Here is a 21,938-nt window from a genome sequence, read left to right as displayed (position 1 = left end):
CAAACTACTTATTATTATTATTATATACTACTTAGGACTGGTCTGACTGTAACTCAGCTGAGATACAGTCACTCCTAAAAACCAAGCATGAGGCCCACAAGGCTCTCCTGTCCTGCCCTGGATCTCCCGCCCTTAAAACCACCTTTACTGCTGCAAGAACAGCAGCCCAGCGAGCCCTCCGGACTGAGGAGGACACCTGGTGGGGGCAAAAGGAGCAAGAGATCCAGAACCTGGCAGACTGCAGTAACACTCAAGGCTTCTACGATGCCATAAAAGCATCGTACGGCCCCAGGAAGTGGGCGATTGGTACGATGGGCTGACGGGTCCACACTCTTCAAGGACCGCCACCAGATTCTTAAATCATTTTGAGAGTCTCCTCAACCACACCAACCCTATTGACCCACATATTCTGGATCATCTCCCAGACCTGCCCCCAACCACACACCTGGACACCCCACCACTTTACTCAGAAATCCGGCAAGCCATAGCAGGGATGAATAACACTAATAGCACTGGACCGATGGAATCCCTGCAGAGCTTTTCAAACACGGAGGATACATCCTCACACGTCGCCTGCACCTCCTGATCCAAAACATCTGGGAACATCTGGGTCCCTCCCACAGGACTGGAAGGATGCTAACACCGTGGTCATTTACAAACAGAAAGGAAAGAGCTGTGTGCGGCAACAGCTGCGGAATATCTCTCCTCTCATTGCAGGGAAAGTCCTGGCCAAGATCATTCTCAGCAGATTGCTTGAGCACATCTCGGAAGCTGTGCTTCCCGAAACACAGTGTGGTTTCTGGAAGACCAGATCCACGACAGACATGGTTTTTGTCTTGAGGCAGCTGCTGGAGAAGAGCCGAGAACATCACAAAGACCTTACATAGCCTTCATCGACACCATCAACCGTGAGTTGCTCTGGAAACACCTCTCCAAACTTGGGGTACCACCCAAGTTTCTTCGCATACTACAGCAGCTGCATGACGGGATGCCAGCCAGAGTGCTCGCAGGAGAACTCCAGTCAGAGTTTTTTGAGGTAAAGCAAGGCTGTGTCTTCACTCCGGTGCTGTTTAACATCCTCCTCTCTGCCATCACCTGCCTCTTCCACCGTGTCATGGGACATGAAGACGGTGTCCATGTGGAATACCGCCTTGAAGGAAGCCTCTTCAACATCCATCAGGCCCGCACAAGGACAAAGACCCGCCAAATCTGTGAGCATCAGTATGCTGATGACTGTCGTCTTAGCTCACAGCCCAGACTCTATGCAGCACGCCCTCAACACAATATCCAGTCTGTATCAATCCTTTGGCCTACAGGTTAACATTAAGAAAACAAGGTCATGACCCATCTCACCCCACACCCCCAGTTTTCACATACACTGTGTTCCACTTAAAACAGTGGATCACTTCACCTACCTTGGCTCCACTTTGTCCTCATGCTGCTCCCTTGACACAGAAATACACACCCGGATCAATAAAGCCTCATCATCTTTTGGACGCCTACGCAGCAGGGTTTTGAAAACTGTAACCTGAAGGTCAGCACCAAGGTGGCGGCATGTCTCTCGGCTCTGCTTTATGGGGCAGAGTCATGGACCCCATACCGCCAGCACATCACCAACCTAGAGGCCTTCCATATCCGCTGCCTACAGAAGATCCTCAGTCTGTCCTGGGAAGATCGAATCCCCCATACCGACATCCTCAGCAACACTGGCTCAATCAGCAGCTGTGGCCAAAAAACATCTGCGCTGGATAGGGCACACCGTACGCATGCCTGAACACCGCCTGCCCGCCACGTCCTCTACAGCCAACGAACGGGCTCAAAGCGCTCCGCTGGAGGGCCCACGCGGCGCTGTAAGGATTACACCAGGGACCTCCTAAAGCCAACATCCCCCTCACGCAGCTTCAAGCTCTGGCACTGGACAGACCAGCCTGGCAGGTCACTTGTGCCACTGCAGGTTCTGAAACACACCAAAGCAACCAAGACGCACATCCAGAGATGCCAGCGGGCGGCTGGTACCCGCCTGGCATCTGGTGTCCCTAACGTCGCTGGACCCCTCCCTCCCCCACCCCCATCCCTGGAGCCAGCGTCATCATTCAACACGATGGACAGGACGATGGGCCGTGTGTGTGTGTGTGTGTGTGTGTGTGTGTGTGTGTGTGTGTGTGTGTGTGTGTGTGTGTGTGTGTGTGTGTGTGTGTGTGTGTGTGTGTGTGTGTGTGTGTGTGTGTGCTTTTGTGTGTTTGTGTGCATGTGTGAATGCAAGTGTGTGTGTGTGTGTGTGCTTTTGTGTGCATGTGTGAATGCGAGTGTGTGTGTGTGTGTAGGTTACTAATGACGCGTTGACATGCAGGGGATTAGAATGGCAGGCTGACATTGACAAATGTGATACAAGTGGGTTATGATGTCTATAAATACACACACACCTACACACACACCGACATACCCACGCACACACACATACATCTACACACACACACACACACTAACATACCTACACATACATCTACACGCACACACACAACCACACACACTAACATACCTACACATACATCTACACACACATACACAACCACACACACTAACATACCTACACATACATCTACACACACACACACACACAACCACACACAGTAACATACCTAAATTTACATGTGCACACACACACACACCTAACGGTATGCACACTACCACACCTACACACAGATATGTGTGTGGGGTTCAAAGCGCCCCAGTCTGTTCCCTGAAGCCGTGTTGTTCTCATCACCACCACACTTCACACACTGTGTTTTATCTTCACGTTCCATCAAGCTACACCATGGTAACTAAGTTAAACACACATAAGCATTACGATTCCCAACGTCCTTTGTGGTTTGTAGTGTACAAAGAAATGAAAACAAAGGCCCCCATGGCTGCAGGATCACTGTGGACGCACTCAGGTGAACATCAGAAGATAGCAGCGGCTGACTCAGCGATACTGAACGCTCTACTGCTTCATGTGACCTCACTATCCGCTTCTACTGAACGCTCTACTGCTTCATGTGACCTCACTATCCGCTTCTACTGAACGCTCTACTGCTTCATGTGACCTCACTATCCGCTTCTACTGAACGCTCTACTGCTTCATGTGACCTCACTATCCGCTTCTACTGAACGCTCTACTGCTTCATGTGACCTCACTATCCGCTTCTACTGAACGCTCTACTGCTTCATGTGACCTCACTATCCGCTTCTACTGAACGCTCTACTGCTTCATGTGACCTCACTATCCGCTTCTACTGAACGCTCTACTGCTTCATGTGACCTCACTATCCGCTTCTACTGAACGCTCTACTGCTTCATGTGACCTCACTATCCGCTTCTACTGAACGCTCTACTGCTTCATGTGACCTCACTATCCGCTTCTACTGAACGCTCTACTGCTTCATGTGACCTCACTTTCGATGGGGGAGCAGCAGACAAAAGATTATGATGAAATGTTTTAAACAAATATCTGTTTATAGTTAGTTGGCACACTTGACAAGTGCAATTATGTTCTTGATGACACTTTTATTGTCCTTGAATTTATGTGCATACACTTTTAATTATGTACAACAAAGTCATCTAGTTGAATCAGATCATATACACATATTTATGTAACACAGGAGTCTTGATTAATACTCTATCTACATCTTTATTGGACATCTTTTAAGCCAACACAATTCTGAGAACTAAGCCATGACTTCCCACCGTACTTTCTCTGTTGCCTCTCATCCCTCATAAATCAAACTGGTTCGTTTTTTTTGTTCTCAGGAAATTCTTTTGTGGAAGCCCAGGCTTAGTGTGGCCGAGCTGTAAAGAAGGCCACACTGTAATCATGTCTCCCTAACACATCAACAGTGCGATGCGCGTCAGCAATAAGACTATCAAAGCCCTTATGGGATGAGGCGTGTAGGATACCAGGATGTAAGGATCTCATTCAAGGTAAGCTAATGAAACACACACAAAAAGAGCTGAGGTTCACACACTCATCTGCCGGCTGAAACCCTCTATTTTGGATTCAGCTTCTGAGCCGTGTTTGATGAAAGGGCTTTAAATAGATAAATAGCTCGCAGACACTTCGCCTTCAACCCCTGGCATCGGAGGATTCCACTACTACTCAATTGTATGATTTAGTCCAAACTGCCTTTCGCATTCTTTCGCAAGTCGCCTTTCATCTCCACGCCGGTGACGAAGAAGATCACTGTTAGTCTTCTAAGAGATAGCGTCAACGAGAACACAAAGCAGTTATTAGCCGGGCTCCCTATTATGCAGTAAACATCTGCATGCCATGTGGAACTGTACGTTCTTATGGCCCATCATTGCTTCTGAAAGTAGGGGAAGAGGTCACATGAGATACACGAGGCGCACGGCCCCCCCGCTCCATCGCAACCAAGAGGGTGTGAAGGGGTCGCTGGCGGTCCTCAAGATGGACCCCCCCCCCACACCACAACCACAGTATCAGAGGCTGAGCTTTTAACGTGTGCTTAGTAATGTTCAACACACTCACGCGCACACGGACACGCACACACACACACACACACACACACACACACACACACACACACACGGGACTGCCGTGGAGCAGCCGAGGGGTGGAGTGCGGGTGGGGTTGTGGAGGTGCGCTGCGTGTTGAGATTAGACGTGGCCGTGCTGCGTTGTCGCCCTAATTATGTAATAAAAGGGCCATGAGTGCTTTGAAGTCCTGAGTGCAGTTGTCAGTTTCTTTGAAGGCAAATCGTAATAGTCATGTTCACTGCCTCGCAAATCAAATCCCGTACACATGTTCCCCTCTGCCCCGCACGTCTGCACCCTCACTCTCACGACACACACATATGTGCACATACTCACACACACACACACAGATGCAAACGTGCATTCACACAGGCAAGACACACACACAAACACACACAGTCAAACACAGGTAATGCACAAATGCACACTTAAAACAAATATGCCACCCCCCCCCCCCACCTCCACCCCCGCCCACCCCACATACACACATACACACATACACTTAACTATTAACACAGCAAGTAATGAATGAGTCTGAATTATGATATGACATTTCACACACACACACACACACACACACACACACACACACACACACACACACACACACACACACACACACACACACACACACCCTATCATACACAGACACACATGGAAGTACCCCAGTCTCCTTCTTTTAAGGCAGCCTTGATCAGTGTGTAGTAGTGGGGGGGGGCTGGTGGTCCTAAAGCCTTTCATGGCTGTGTCAATCACCTCCATCTGGACCTGCTCAAACTCCCCAGCTCCCAGGGGACAGATGCTGTGTGCACCCCCCCACCTTACACACACACAACAAAAAAAGCCCTGTTCTGTCACTTCCCGCAATGCACCAGGGGATAAAGATGGCCAGACGTTGTTTCTGGATCTGAAGGCAGACCTCACTCCTGTGAAGTCCAGCCCCTCTCGGGGGGGGGGGGGGGGGGGGGGGGGGGACACAGGCACACACAAACTCCCACTGACATATAGAACACACAAGCACATATACACTCAAATACACACACATTCAGACTGAAACACATGCAAGTGTGCACTTACTGAACACGTAACACAGTAACACACACACACATACACACACACACACACACACACACACACATAACCAAATGCATGTGAGCGCACACTTCTTCCTCATCCTGACATGTTACACTGACCACCCCGTGTTTCCTAACAGAGAGGGGGAGACATTGGGTGAGAGAGAGATAGCGAGAGTGCAAGAGAAAGAAAGAGAGAACATGAGAGAGAAAGACAGGTACAGAGGCTGTGGGACAGATGGAGGGAGATTGATAGTGTAAGGGAACAGAAAGGGAGAGAGTGGGGAGAGAGATGAAGGAAAATAAAGGGGTGACATAGAGAGAGGCAGGGAGGAAAAGAGGTGATATTCAGAGAGATGAAGGGAGAGAATGGGTGACAGAGAGAGGGAGATGAAGGGAGAGAAAGGGGTGATATTCAGAGAGGGAGGAGATGAAGGGAGAGAAAGGAGTAATAGACAGAGATGGAGGGAGATAAAGGGAGAGAAAGGGGGATAGTCAGAGAGAGGGAGGAGATAAAGGGAGAGAGAGGGGGTTAGTCAGAGAGATGAAGGGAGTGAATAATGTGTTTTTCATGTGACCATTAAGCGGTCATGAAAGAGCCCCCTTACAGCAGACCCCCACTCACTCATTTGATTCATGCTCCCAACAGAATTAATTACACTTTGAACTTCAAACTCACACTACATGACTTCCTGGTTCCTCTGCAATCTTTTTTGACTACCGTGTTGAAAACCAGGTGACTACCACCTTGGGCTATAGGCTTTATGAAGTCACTTCCTGTGCGGCCTGATATGTACTTCCTGTCTCTTTCTGATGTCTGGGGGGTTGTAGATGTTTAAGACCAGCGTCATTCAGGAGGTCTGCTTTACAAAGGGTCTCACTAAGTGGCTTTGGGACTCTTTTGTCTGTAGACCTTGTAGGTGTCTTTGAGCTGAGACCCTCTGATCACCTTTACCTGCTCATTTAGAACATATGGGAAGATAATCTGTCATTTTACAGTGAAGTCAAATTGTAATAAAAATAATTTTGGATTTAACATCTACCCAACTGAATATGCAAATAAAATGAATATGTCTAATGACCAGTTTGTCAGATGAGATGGTTGGACAGTGTGGAAAAAACTTTAGTAGTAATGAATGCAAGTCAACGGAAAATAAACAGTCAAGTGCTTAAATGAATACATAACTTTATTTAAATAAATGCTTTGTCATAACAAAAAAAGGAGACAAAGGTTAAACGAGTACATAAATTACAAGTTGAATAAATATTACACAGTGATATTCACTTTAATAATTTGAGATTTTTTGTCTTTTTTCCTTTTTTTTCTTTTAATTCATTTTATGCAGTTCCAAATGCTGACCGTGTTCATGTCCACTGTTACATCCTGCCAGGGGGATGTCTCGAGCCATTTTAACCCCGTATCCTAGCAACCAATTGTATTGTCTACCAGAGAAACAAACAAACAAAAACAAAAAAACCTGTTGTTATAACTGTAGTAAAGAGTCACGAAAAAGAGCTGTGGTTACTGTAGTACTACTGTAGAATGAAGTATGTGATTACGAGTTTGAACCATGTTAGAAGATTAAGAATCTGAGGAATGTACTCGTCGCAAAAAGTTTAGACGTTTCGTTTTTTTTCCCTCCGCAATAAACTAAATCTACCAAAACACCAAAAAGTACAAATGACCAGACATGTATGTTCAGTTTTGTACGTTCGATATTTCCGCCTGATTGCGAAATGTGTATCTTCTCAATAAATCTATCTGAAACTTCCGATTGGTCACTAAACGTCAACATAAAAAAATCTAAAACTCCCGCCATCCACTACCGGTCGCTGCACGGACATCCTCAGATTCCAAAGAGCTCCTGTTAACTGTCGAGCTAAACTGTGTCTACCGTCATGCACTTGGTGAGCCCCTGTACGAGGGAGGGCGCTAAGTGGCTTAGGCCCTCCCCCCAACACACACCCACGCAACCCAGATTCCAACTAGCACCCCCAATGCCTTCGTCCCTGACCCCCTTAGGTTCTGTCGACTGTCAGAAGAGCAACGGTGTCATCGCTACACTGGGATGTCGATCATTCTAGACTATTCCCCCCACCCACCCACTAGAAGACGTCATTCCAGGTGAAGTCCAAGGCATGAGCCACAAAAGCCCCTGTCGACGGAACGACCTCAAGCCTCCTCCCCTTTTAAAGGAAAAAAACAAGGTAACACATGTATTGTTGGTGATGTTTTTGTTGTTTGTTCGTTTTTTTTGTTTGTCCCACCAATTATTTTTGTTTGTCCCCCCCATAATTTTGTTCCTCTTAACTTCATGACACCAGATCATTAAGGACACCATTTTGTGTCAGTATCCCAAACTGAATAACTGTAATAAGTGCAAGCTGCTTCTTTTCCAAAGCAAGGCCTGGGACTTAGAGGATGGGGGGGTGAGGGGGAGGTATCTGGTATACCTTCACTACTGCCATGTGAAGTCATTTTTTAAATGCACTTGCTGTTTCTCTCTCGCACATTCTCGCTGTGATTCAGCAAATGGGCTCCTCTCTGAAAATCCTTAAAAAAACAACAACAAAAAACTGGAAAGTGAGTATAGACCTGGGAGTAAGCCTTAGGCCCTCCTTTGATAAGCTCTGTATTCTAAACGTCCTTTGGCCTTCCCCTGTTCTGGCAGTCGCATACGTTGGCAGTCACTTGAAACAAACATCCATCCATTAGCTTATTAATAGTAGAAAGAAAGAGAAGAGAGAGAGGTTCAAACCGGCTAGTTGCTACGCAGCTCTACCCCCCCACAAATCACTCTTGTCCAGAAATGTCCCGGGGTTTAGCTGGGGGACGGGGGGAGGAATAATACCAGATTTTGCGACACATTTGTAAAAAACAACAACAGCAAAACAACCACATTTAAAGGGCCGACCACATTCATTGTTCTCTAACTGTTTCAGGAGTAGACCTAGACGTTTTTGTTGTAAAAACGAAGAGGCCACATGAAGACTGTAACAAAAACTGTGTCACTTTCTTGCCACGGTTTTCTAACGTCATCTCATGGTGGAAGGCACTGGAACCTGATCTCAAAGATAGAAAATGACACCCTAACCCACTAGCTAGCTACCCTTGTGTTGTTGGAAAAGTGTCGACTGTTTCCCCCAAACTGCAATGGTTGTAACTTGTAATTGTTTGAAGTTTTCTAAAAGGCAATGACAAAGATTTCCCCAGAGCGGCATGCACACATGGGGCTAGTGTCTCTCAAGGCTAGCCTCTTTGAACCGCTCTGCATTCATATTAGCACAGGACTGGCGTGCTTTGTCATCCTCATCCTCTCAATGATTCAATCTTTTTTTTTTCTACACAATGCTGAAACAATGCTTTCTCTTTCAAGCACCAAAACATTGTCGTTGTTGGTTTCTAAAGGCAAAAAAAATAAAAACAAAAAATAAAACATTCAATAACTATATTTAAATGTAATGTTATACACCACGATTACACTGTAATAGCAGTACACCACTCATGGCTCAAAAGTGGGCGGTCGTTACTTCACTGAAGGCAAAGGTAACAGCACAAACGATACCGTACAAAACTGTGCTTCACCCAATAGGAGCAGAGGATCCACTGGCCTTACTGGTGAACACAAGCCTGAATGCGCACTCAAGTTAGCTTAAGCGAGGCATAGTTATTGAGTTTAACAGATTGAGTGTTCGTCCAGGGCTCACGGGCAGAACATTTTCCATGATCGTTGTCTTGTGTGCGAGTCAGGCCACTTTAAGCTACTGAAAAGAGAAAATGTAAAAGTCAATCTTTTATCTTCCCCAGTAGAGTCAGGACTCTCTGTCAAAGTCTGTGTTGCCCTGCATGGCAGTGTCTGTTCAAATAGGCACAGTTGGCATTTCAGGCTAGCTACATTGTCAACGAGCCGTGTATATAGGTTCATCTGAAGTTACCTGTCCACCATTGTGTTGTCAAACGCTCTCTCTCTCTCTCTCTCTTTCTCACACTCTGTCTGTCCCCGCGACATACTTGGCAAAGGCCAGTAAATAATTCCCTGCTCCGTAACCACTTCAAGCACTAGTTATAGCTTTTGTGACTTACAAAGGAAAAAAAATATAGAGAGAAAGGACATTCTTTGTAATAGGCTCGCTGCATCGTACATCTATACAAGATCATACATAAAGAAACATACTCACGGAAACACCAACGCTCACTCAACACACAGTTTTCTGAAGTTACACATACATCTAAGCAGGTTCCCCTATTCATAAGTGCTGTGACAAACAAAATACCCAGACAGAATGGACTGTTACAGCCCATCCATACCTCATCATAGATTTTCTTTTTCTTATTTTCTTTTGGAAAACAACGAAGCCACTTAAACCAAATAACGTCAACAATCAACCAATTAGATTCAAGTTGTCTTAATTGCTCTTTTTCCCCCCCTCAACAATAGTTTTGCATTAATTTCATATCATACAAAAATTAGAATTGTAATCCCAGCTTCTACAAAAATATATCATTGATGTGCATATATTCTGATATATATATGTAGCTGGGGAGGGGGAACGACAGCACATAGATGACCCCCCACTTTGAGCAGAAGTCTAGGGGCTCTGTTCTTGCAGGGGGTGTGGGGGGGTTGGGGTGGTAGTGGGGATACCCTTGTTCGAAGATGAGTGCTTGGACGTCAAAAAGAGCCTACAAAAGTAAAGAAAGAAATAAAGAAAAATACAAGTGTCCCCATTCATTCGTTTGGATTCTTTTTCCTTTTCTTTCTTTCTATCCACAAAAAAACCCCCAAAAGAAATCTCAAAGTGACAGGAGGGCGGAGTCAACCGGTGTGATGATGACGATGGTGATGGAGGAGAAGGAGCGAGAGAGGAAGGTGTGGGCCCAAGGTCAGGTGGTGCACGGGTAAGGGTGGAGGGGGAGGGGGGATCAGGTGGGGGGGATTGTGGGTAATAGAGTTCTTCCCCCGTTGTTGGTATTGTTCTTTATTCTCATTCACTCATTGTTGTTGTTGTTACTGCTGCTCTCCAGGTCCTTACACTGGATGTCCCCACCGCTGTAGTCTGTGCCGGGCAGCTGCACGCCGTACTTGTCCACGCACCAGCAGATCCCCCGCTTACGCCCGCGAGACGGCTTGCACTGCACAGGACAACAAGGCGCTAGAGCTTTAGAAACGATGCTGGATGGGATTAGGATACGTATCTTATTCCCAATTGGGTTAAATACCATGGGAGCATAGTGAGTATAAGTGATACGTGGTAAGTGTATATCTACATGTGGTGGTTAAGTCCCACTAATAAGAAATAATACAAAGTTAAAATATCTATCTTTCAAAACAGCACAACTCCCCACCCTAGGTTATAAGCATGCACATATATTATGTATGGTGGCATCTTACCAATAAAGGTTATTTTTTCTCTCTCTTCATAAGTGACAGAAACTGTTTACCTGTTTGCGCTTGAAGAATCCTTTCCTGTCACAGTTTGGGAGGTACAGGGACAAAGCCATCACACGAGAAGTGTCCTTCATTCCCTGGATGATGCCATCTAACTTTCTCCTGCAGGGACCCTTTAAAGAAAAGCACAAACCAATGAGGATCCAGAAAACCACTCAGTGTCTGTTGTATTGTCAAGCACCAGTCATGCATTGTAGGTTCAACCGAGTTAGAAACCGACAAAACAAGGGTGGATCGTCCCACGAGCAGCAGTATGATGGACCCAGCGTTGGGGGGGGTACGTACAAACTCGGGCTCGTGCTTGTCGATGGGGAGGGGGGAGTAGTCCATGGGGGTCCCCAGCAACCGCTGCTTGCCCTGCTTCCTCTTCTGCTCCTTGCGCACGGCGTGGGCCTTCTTGCTGTTCAGGATGTCCTTGGGGAGGATGGGCACCTTGGCCGGCGGCAGGTCCTCCGCCATGTCGGGCGTCATGGCGTCGTCGTGCTCCCGCGACTCCCGATTCTGAACGTCAACAAAGACAACAAGAAGAACCGGATGGTTGTAATGGTTGTTCAGACTTGGTTCATAGATATAGCGCCAGGCAGAGGCAGTACCATGGATGTGATCGTCACTGTCACAACGTTTTGATGGGCTGGCCGAAGCAGGCGGTTTCTAACCTCCCACTGTATGCTTTTATTGACGTGCCACAACGTGGGTCATCATCACACAGCATGAAACTAATGATCAATAATCAGACAGGATATTGTATTGGTTCCGTTTTTGACTCCTCCGCCAAATGGTTCTGGGTTCGAACCCCTATGCCTGCAGTCTACCTCGAGGCATCCCTGAGGAAGATGCTTAACCCCTAGCTGCCTCTTACTAAGCTGTGAATAAAAGTGTCTAGTGCTAATCTATAGTCTATAAGTCATAATATTTATATTTCACCCAGCAAAGCGCATGTAATTGTGCGTCAAGTAGATTCCCATTCCTCTGGATGTATCCTGCACTCCTTCCTCGTCTCACGACATGTTTACCGTTCTATAGCTTGTTGTTTTATTGCTTCAGATAAACGCATGACCAGATGACCACATGACCAGATGACCAGACCACAACATGTTTACTATTCTATAGCTTGTTGTTTTATTGCTATAGATAAACGCATGACCAGATGCAGTTCCCAGGATTTCTGGCCTCCAAATGTTGCTTTCCCATTTGTTTACGAAGGAGGGGGCTGAAACCAAAGATCAACAGCTGATGAACTTAACTGTAAATGCAGACGTCCTTACATCCAAGTATCTCCTTATGGAATTCGTACAAACCACATGAATTCAGCTTGGGTCATGGGCTACGTCAACCTACTAGAGTGCTAAGACTTCACCTGGTTTTTATCTCCTTGGCTCCTCTACCACTTCACTTTAATTCAAAGCTCCACACAGGCGGCCTTGCTTTGGTCATACTTGGTTAGCTGGTTCAGATTGTGGTTGGAATACAAAGTGAGTTGGCAAAAGGAGGCGCCAGGCTGCACATCTGTGTGCTCGTCGTGAGACCTTCTTTGAAATCCCATCAGATATGTCTGCCTTGGAAGTCTTGCCTGGAAACTCCGTTGCTGTTTGTAGCCAGCGGGCCGAGTACATGAAGCATCGAGGCGTCTGACACATCAAGTCAACGTCACCCTAGCGCTGCAAGCTAACAATAGATCCCCGCGCTGAACTCCAGCAAATCATCCGTTGCGGAAAGTCACGTCCCTTACTGGAAATGTATCTTAAGTTTACGGTGTTGATTTTTTTTTATTGTATTTATTTATTTTGCCAAATTCCTTTTGTTCAACGTGGAGCAACCTAGCTTCCCCCAGGTGGCACTTGGGTCCCAGGGATAACGTCGTAGCAGTAGGATATTAGAGCGCTGGTTGAGGTCCCTTATCCCTAAGCTAGCCCCTTACCCTCCTCCTTCTATCTTTGGCGGGCTCAGCCTCTTAAGCCTGCACCTCCCCCCCACCCCTCTGCCCCCGGCCCGCCCCCCAGAGCCAAAGCCAGAGGTTCCTTGAGGCCACCGAAAGAAGCCCCCCGCCCCCACTACGCTGGCCCCGCCCCCACTACGCTGGCCCCGCCCCCACTACGCTGGCTCCGCCCCTGCCCATGGCTTAATAGTAGCATAACTTGAGGGGTGTTGCCGGGGGCTGCCAGGGCCTTAACCGGCAGCAGCGGCGGCCGTGCCAGCGGACGACCTGGTTATATTTATCTGACAAGGAAACCTGCAGAGATGCGCCTGGGCTGGGGGGGGGGGGGGGGGGGGGGGGGGCAGAGACAGGTCTGCCGTCAAAGCACAGAGAAACTTTTGGCTAGGACAGGAAACATTATATAACCGGTAAACATAAAGCAAATAAACGGAGCGGGGAAAAGAAGATTCACTGCCGGGTAACTTCAGAAAGATTTGAAGCGGTTATTTTTAAATCGAGTTGTCCTCCTCTGACAACAGAGGGAAATAAAGCAGTGGAGGATTGAACAAGGACATAGCTACTCCCAGGAATTAAAATAGCCTGACACAGTAGCTACTCCCAGGAATTAAAATAGCCTGACACAGCATGGGTGTCTGGGGCATATGGGAGAGTGGGGGAGGTGGGTGTAGGGTGGTGGTGGGTGGTGGTGGGTGGTGGTGGGTGGTGGTGGGGGTGCGAGGTGATTACCAGAATCGGGTCTTTGGCTTCTGAGCTGCAGTGCTGCCTCTTTGAAACTAATCTCGGGACTCATGACTTGGCAGGGCCGCGGTTTGTGTTTGGATACGTCCGCGTGTCTGCCTGCTCAGACTGCAAGGCCATAAACTGTTATAAATAAATACGCCACTCAAGCGCTCATCCATACATGATGCTTGTTGCCATGGTGAACAAAACGGTCTATTTATTTTTCTCTTAGCCGTCTTAATCATTCAGTAGGTTCAATGGATCAGCTCTAGAAGGTATTTAACACAAACTAAAAATATTAATGAAAGTGTATCTCACTTGCAGTTCAGCGTGAAGAATATGAATATGTAACATTATGTAACATATGTTATATTGTTTTTGGGGTGCATGTTACCTGAGGACTACTATTGAAAGAGACCCCAGTCTGCCCTGTCGCCCAGTGTAGAGTTGTAAAGGACAACAGTCTGTCCCCCCCACCCCTCTCTCTCTCTCTTTTTCGCTCTCTCCCCTCCCTCTCTCTCCCCCTCTCTCTCTCCCCCTCTCTCTCTCTCTCTCTCTCTCTCTCTCTCTCTATTTCTCTCTCCTCCCCTCTCTCTCTCTATTTCTCTCTCTCTCCCCTCTCTCTCTCTCCCCCTCTCTCTCTCTCTCTCTCTCCCTCTCTCTCTCTCTCTCTCTCTCTCCCTCTCTCTCTCTCTCCCCCTCTCTCTCTCTCTCTCTCTCTCTCCCCCTCTCTCTCTCTCTCTCCCCCTCTCTCCCCCTCTCTCTCTCTCTCTCCCCCCCCCCTCTCTCTCTCTCTCTCTCTCTCTCTCTCTCTCTCTCTCTCTCACTAAATCAGTTGAATTCATCTTTTCTGAAGTTGCCCTTCAGTCACAAAGAAAGAAACAAAAACCTCAATTTTTCCATGCTCTGGGTCCCCAGCTTGTAAAGCAAGCTTAGAGGGTCTGTGTTTAACTACTGAAACTCAGCCAGGACTCTGGACGCACGCCAGCACTGCCTGGTCACGTGCAACCTCTCCATTCAGCTGAGCCCAACGCAACATTGCTCTCTCTCTTTCTGTGTCTCCCTCTGAGTCTCTCACCCTCTCTCTCTCTCTCTCTCTCTCTCTCTCTCTCTCTCTCTCTCTCTTCCGCTCTGTGACTCCCACTCTCTGTCTCTTCCTCTCTCCCTTGTTCTCTCTCTCTTTGCCTCCCCCTCTGTCTCACTCTCTCTCTTGCTCTGTCTTTCACCCGCACCCTCACCCTATCTCTCTCTTCCTCAACACTGAAGATTTCATTAGAACAAGAGCAGTGGAGGAGCCAAAGAGATGCACCTGATACTCTGTTTAAAAATTAACATCTGTGCTCAATTATTGCTTCATCAATATTACCCTGGACCGTCGCGGCTGGAGGGGGGTGCAAAGCCCAGAGAATAAAAAAGTTATGAACTGCCTTCAAGAGGATTCTCTCATGAGTATCTCATGAGAAGCATTTTTCATTAGCTAAAAATAACCTTGCCATCGTATTCTCAAAGGTAAAGGTAAGGCCCAACTTTTCACTTGTGCCTTCTTTTCTCTCAATACATCATTTACGTGATCTTTGGTCATATTTAAAAATAAATGCCTGGTAGTCTAAATGAAAAGACAACTGCCATTTAGAGGTCAACAGAAGTAAAATCTTTAAGCACCACTAGGATATGGCCATTTAAAGGTACAAAATGTAAAATCCTCCCTTCTTCAGTTAGTATGTTGCATGGGCATCTTTAACCAATGTAACCATGGCAGATCGTTGTTGATGACGGAAACATGTTTAAGTATTGATGAACAATATTCTCAATGCTTCTTGGAAGGGTCTGAATTTCTTGCGACATGTAACAGTGCAGACAGGAGGAGGAGAATCGCCTGAAAGATTGATTTTGAAAAGGCTTTTCTAAACAATTGTACACAGGGACAGAGCTGAAGTAGCTTCCAGAGACAAGAGGCTGAATCTGTCGTGGGACATCTAGCCCTTTACTGCGGGAAATTCTACCCACTTCTCCAAAACTCCTTATAGGGGCTTTAATATTTCAAAGCATGCCCATGGCCTGATAACCCCTGGCTTTCTAGAGCAGAAACCCTGCAGCTAACAAGCCAGCAGATGAGTTATGCAAGATGATACTTATATATAATATACAGTATATCTTTATTTTAAGACTTCATTTTAGGTCCAAATCTGTTCAACGATTTACCATCAAATATATTCATATCGCAACACCTTACCTTTTTTAACACTGAATATATTTATCTATGTATTCCAATAACTACTACTATCTACTGATATGCTTAACAAGAAGTAAAGAGCTAATTCCCGCAGCCTTTACCCTACATTACCCTCGTACACGGTGTGTTCTGTACTGTTTCCGCAGGTTAGATGTAAGAGTTTGTGTGCTGCCAAGCGCATTTTTCGGCATCCTGGACTTCCAGGAAACAACTTTTCCCCACGGTATTGTGCGTACATATGTTCATCGCAATCAAATGGCTTCCTGTTTCTCTGAATGCACGTTATAAATAGTCCCGAGAACAATCCAAGTATTAGAAATTATATTTCCATGGATGAAGGGGGAGAAGGAAGTGGGCCAAAGGTGAATACTTATTGCTTTTATTTATTTTTGTACAGTCACTAGAGCTAAACTGTAGTTTGAAACTATACCAGTAATGTCAGAAAACACGCAGTATCAGTTGTACAGATGGTCAAGTTAGGCTGCGCTCCTAATTTCGGTCTGAGGTCTCAACCCACATCTTGAGCTTGGCTCCTCAATAAGCCACATGGACAGGCGCAACCTGTTTTCGGGTCACGGCACCACAACACAATTGCTGGGTGTGACAATGTTCTGGCTCTCTCATGGCACCAGCAGCTATTTTGGCTGGAAGTTAGGATTCCTGAGCTCACGTTCCGGAGCAGAGAGCCTCCCAGAGACCTATAAAGAAAGATCCCCGGAGGGGGGGAATGGAGGGACAATCCAACACATACAGTGTTTTGGGGTTAACACTATGTTTGGTTTTGCAGTAGCCCACTCAATCAACTTTTTTGTGGCATTTTTCTTGACCTTGGAATTCCTGCCCCAAGGTCGGAGGTGGGGCCAGGTGGTGTTGGCCTAGGGACTATCCTAATTTAGGGGCATGAAGCCGGGGGTCGTCCCTGGATGCCAGAGTTTCATGCAGAGTTTCGGACAAAAATGCCATGCCATGAGCGAAGGCTGGAGGCCAAGTTAATACAATCCACAGATTGTAGTGGTTGTGCACTGAAAATGTGCCAATCCAAGGGAACAGGGAAAGGGCAGGCATGTTGTAAATCAACTGGATTACATCTCAAATGTTCTGAATGGAGCACAGTGTGTATGCTAACCAGGTCAATAAAATAAATCTTAAATTGGAGGATTGTGTGCCGTGGACAATGCTAAAGTGACAATGCCTGCCCTGAAGGTATGTGTGTCCTTTGTCTCTTTTTCCCCACAGGCTCTACACAGTAATCCACTGTTCTGTGTTTCTAGCTTTTGAAACCTGTTTGAGTTGTGCCAAATCTCATGCCCTTTTAGAGAGCGCCATGTGGCCATCCATAGTTGTCAGAGGCTCTTGACAGAGAGCGACTACTGTGTAAGCTGATGCACCTCACAGCTGTTCATGTTAGCAAGCCAGGTGTCTGTGAGCGGCATGCCGCACCAAGACTGCTGTAAAACTTTATTGGATGAAATCAGACAAGCGTGCCAGAGAAATCTTTTCCCCTTCCAGTGAAAGACTGTACACTGGCACCTCGAAAGCACCCAGGGAAGCAGATGTAAAGAAAAGAAAAACCCCAAGCCTGATTCCTTCCAAAATGTATCAAGTCGAACAGGTTTTCTCAGGCCGTTCTTAGGTAACACAGGCCTGGGAAGGCGGTGGATTGACTCTTGGAAGTCCTTGCATGGTATCTCGATACGACAGATCTGGCATATCGTCATGGCAACTGAAATGGATCTCTGGTGGTTCGCGCTTGGCTCTGGTCTCTAGGCTTTCTCTCACACACAGCGCTACAATGTGCTAGCGATGAAATTGAAATGAAAATATCTTTGTTGTGTGCGAGTCCATTGTGAAAGTGTCAAGCGATACAAGCAGCTGTGGCCCAGGGTGTGTCCAGCAGTCATATTTTGTGCATGCAACGCATTGACCAGAGAATGATGGATGCTCTTCATATTAAGTTGGAAGATAGAAAGAGCCATTCGATTCTTTGCAATAAAAGCAAAGGGTTTACATAGCCAAAGCTCAAATTCCACCATCGTATGTGATTCATTGCCATCCTTCGCTCTGATGAACAAAAAACCAAACAATCATTTACTTTTCACCTGAACTGAATGAACTCAAAAATTTCCAAGCGTTTGCCAGAAGAACAAATTTCATTTACATGAATAGGAAAATAGAAAACCCCAACAGCACCACTACCGCTGCAAAACCAATGCAGGGTTTCAACAGGTCTGTCAAAGAAGGCAGCCAGGTTTCCTGCCGCATGTGAAATGAAAGGGCCTGGCGCGCCTGCCAGTGGACGATCAACGTTCCCTGGATTTAGGAGCCCGTTCCTAATCATCTTTTGTTTCTTGGCAAATAGCAATCTGTTCAAACATACGGTTCTTTCACAGAGCTGGGCCCAGAGGAGCGCCTGTTGCCTTGAAGTCATATCTCTTGGCAAAGCCTTCCCATCTACCCACCAATCACTCACGAGGGCCAGAACTCTCCCCACACCCCTCAGCTACTCCTCTTCACCACACCCTCCCCCTCCATCCAAACTCTATCCCCCTCCCAGCAAGATAAATCAACAGAACCGAGGACAACAGAAACACACACAGACAATTGTCTCAACAATATAGCTACCGTTTGCCAGCTAGCGGTTCTGTCCATCCTCCGGTCAATAACAAAACGGCTATGATGCTACTACAACTAACACAAAACAATAACAAAGCTAGCCCGGTCAGACGACTTGGGAGTGATAGCGGTAGGTGGCTCCCTCCCTCTCTCCCTCCCTCCCTCCCTCCCTCGCTCTGCACCGGCTGAGCGAGGGAAACGGCACAGACGGACTGCAACCCCACACCACAGGAGCCCAGCATGGCTTCACCTCCCCCGCCCCCCCCCCCTCCTCCTCCTCCTCCACAAGCGTCCCCCCTCCCCCTCAGAGGGAGCTGCGTGGTCGACAGCTATGTTCACGGAACAGCAGAGAGCAGCGCCGTAGGCATTCTGCTGAATCACTGTGTTGCGACTGAGCGCCCATGCAATAAATGCACCGCCCGGGGCCAGGAAAAGTGTCTGATTGCCGCTGTGGACAGACGGAGGAGACGGCACTCATGCATGCACCGCACACACACACTCACACATACACATGGATGCAGTGCACACATGCATTAACACACATATACATAGACTAGTATAGTATACACTCTGATACGTACACGCACACACACGCACACGCGCACACGCACACACACACACACACACACACACACACACACACACTGGGATCCATGTCTGAAGTGTGATCACTTTTAACCACTCTGAGCGGCACAGGCCCAGACACAAACAGTTCTGTGCCTGTGTAAATACACACACCCCACAGGTCACGCTGAAAAATACACGCACGCACGCACACACACGCGCGCACACACACACACACACACACACACACACACACACACACACACACACACACACACACACACACTTTTTCTTCAACGCAACGTTCCTGAGAACAAAGCTTGGCTTAAGGAGTACTTTGTATGTAAACGGCACCATTAGATTCAGCACCTTGTGTCTAATGTTGTTTTAATGAATCCCAGGGCGTCTAAAGGAGGTGCGCTCTGCATACTAGGCGCGAGGAGCCCTCAGAGGCCGTCAACAGCCGAAAGGAGCCCGGCGGTATTTCATAGTATGTGGCATGAAGCCGAAATCCTTTGGGGCTGCCCCCTACTTTTCGAGTTGACAAGTTAACAAATAACTCGGGAAGGACAGATATGCGGCTGTAGGGCTCGGTGGTTCGAGGCATTCAATGTTCATTTGGTTTGTCCACATTGCACGCATGGCAAAAAGTCAGGGTGCGCTCTCGCTCTCCCTCGCCCGCTCTCTCTCTCTTTCTCTCTCTCTCTCCCTCGCTCGCTCTCTCTCGCTCTCGCTCTCTCTCTCCCTTTCTCCAAATATCTCAAATATCTACAATCTAGGCTGCTCAACCAACCCGCGGTAAAGGATCACATAGTCAAAAAGCAAACGCTCCAAGCGCATGTAATACGCTCTCTCGTGAGGTTGAAATGGAAAATAGCGAAGAAGGCAAGCTCCAAGGAGATAGAGCGAGGGACAATGTCTATATAGTCATAGACCACAGAGCTATGATCTGATCTGAAGATTGGCTGACGGGCCACAGTAGGGTAACGATATATTGTGGAGGCTTAGTGGTCGAGACTTTCTATCTGCGCTCTGGGGAAACTGGAGCGATGCTGCAGTTCGGGTATTTACGCACGGACGGTCATGTATCTCCAACTACACCAAAACATTTCAAATACGGACAACATCCTCGCAAGTGTGTACCTCAAAGAGTGTATTGTAAAAGTGTGAGAAGCGTCTGTGGCAAGCCGCAAGGTGCAATCTCTTTCTCCGGCGTTCGGTCACGGGGAGGCGCACGGTTTAATCGCGCCCGGGACGCGCTAATCAGACGCCACCTCTCGCCATCTGTCACACGCGACACGGTATAAGCGCCCGATATTCCTCCAGATCCCCTGCCAATGCACCCTCCCCGCCCTCTGACCCGTTATCTCCACCACGTCGTCTTGTGTGCGTGCGGCAGAAGAGCGGACGGCCGCGGAGGACGCGTCTTACCTATGGGAGGATGAGCCGGTTTGTATCCTTTTTCGTTGGTGCACACGCCTCTGCCGTGGAGGAGGGCGTGCAGGGGCTTCTCCTCTCCGCTCCGCGGCAGACAGCGCAAGCCCTGGGTGCAGGTCCCGGTGTAAACCCCGCACGCCTGCCCCTCCGACAGGGCGCACGTGAGGCAGCAGCCGCAGCCGGGCTCCTTGACCAGCTGGCACCCCACCGGCACCGGGGGGCACATGGACATCGCCTTGTCGTCGCAGGGCTCGCACGGCACGTAGGAGCCCAAGCAGCCGGACAGCCCCAGGACGAATGTCACCAAAAGGCAAAAACTCAAAAACATGTTTGCGGTGTGGGTGGAGAAAAATGTGCAAATTTGCCGCAAATACAAAAAACAACAACTATATATAAATATATATATATAGGCTTTATTCTAACGAACACACAAACGCGGTCCGAATCTGATAATCCAATTTTTTTAAGCTAAAGCCCGAGAGTCTTCATCCAACGAGTGGTCTGCTGAGATGGTGAACACTGACAGGCTGCACTGCAGCATGCAACAACATCTACACCCGACCAGCTCAAGCGGCGCGCTTTTCTCTGCCCAAGATCCTGCAGCGGTAGATACGCGAGTCTCACAGTCACACATACACGCAAAAAAAATAAACACTCAACTTCTGCCCGAGCACCTTTTCTTTCCCCAAACGGATTCCGATACTCTCTCCACCCGAGAACTTTCCTGAGCTGCACTGATCCACTCGAGCACTGCCTTGCCTTTTTAAAAACAGCCGAGCCCGAGCCCCTAACTATGAATACGCGCAACAGAGGGGAAGGGAGGCGCACTTGTTCACCGCCTCGGCAGGGGGCCAGCCCTTTTCTTCAGCAGCCACATCGATCTCCACTCCGTTCAGCGAGCAGCACAGAGATCGATCCTTCACGCCGTCGGATCGGACGCCAATGTGTGCATGAGGGCAACAAACCGGAAAACATGCAGATTAAACGTGCCGCTACCAAAAAAGTTGCTGCAGGCTTTTTCTGCAGTGGACAATGACATTGTTTTAGCAGCTCTCTCCGCTGCGTCCCCGGGTAAAGCCCATCCCGTTGTTTCGTAGCCCCCCCCGCTCCCACACACACACACACACACACACACACACACACACACACACACACACACACACACACACACACACACACACACACACACACACACACACACACACACACACACACACACACACACTGGAGGAATTCAAAACGCTCGTCTTGTTTAGGCGTGCATCAGGATATCGATCGGGCGTCACGTATCTTGGCGGTTGGATAATTGTTAACACGCGTTGGTTTATCACTCTTCGGCTACTTAGTCTCAAGTCTTGGAGACTCTGAATTCGTTCTGCGCA

The 21,938-nt window shown here is 47.8% G+C and overlaps 1 protein-coding gene across 1 annotated transcript; it reads right to left on the bottom strand.

Annotated features, from left to right (window-relative positions):
• Nucleotides 1–7,247: 7,247 nt before the first annotated feature.
• LOC311358047 (insulin-like growth factor-binding protein 5) lies at nucleotides 7,248–21,368 on the bottom strand. Its single transcript, XM_084478037.1, has 4 exons — nucleotides 20,552–21,368; nucleotides 11,339–11,554; nucleotides 11,047–11,166; nucleotides 7,248–10,737 (listed from the first exon to the last, which is right to left on the bottom strand). Exons 1-4 carry the CDS (start codon nucleotides 20,882–20,884, stop codon nucleotides 10,594–10,596), a joined length of 813 nt encoding a protein of 270 aa, XP_084334163.1. The 5' UTR covers nucleotides 20,885–21,368; the 3' UTR covers nucleotides 7,248–10,593.
• Nucleotides 21,369–21,938: the final 570 nt, after the last annotated feature.

The sequence above is a fragment of the Micromesistius poutassou genome (assembly GCF_964030765.1).
Source record: "Micromesistius poutassou genome assembly, chromosome: 14".
Taxonomy (NCBI): Eukaryota; Metazoa; Chordata; class Actinopteri; order Gadiformes; family Gadidae; genus Micromesistius; species Micromesistius poutassou.
The sequence above is the reverse complement of the archived record's forward strand: the minus strand, read 5'-3'. Positions and strand labels throughout refer to the sequence as shown.

What these genes read in the sequence shown, in the direction of transcription:
- LOC311358047 (XM_084478037.1), bottom strand. Translation starts at nt 20,884, where the DNA reads ATGTTTTTGAGTTTTTGCCTTTTGGTGACATTCGTCCTGGGGCTGTCC. An exon ending in ACAAGCACGAGCCCGAGTTT is followed by an intron (nt 11,167 to 11,338) that starts GTACGTACCCCC and finishes TTTTCTTTAAAG; the next exon opens with GGTCCCTGCAGGAGAAAGTT. An exon ending in GATTCTTCAAGCGCAAACAG is followed by an intron (nt 10,738 to 11,046) that starts GTAAACAGTTTC and finishes TGTCCTGTGCAG; the next exon opens with TGCAAGCCGTCTCGCGGGCG.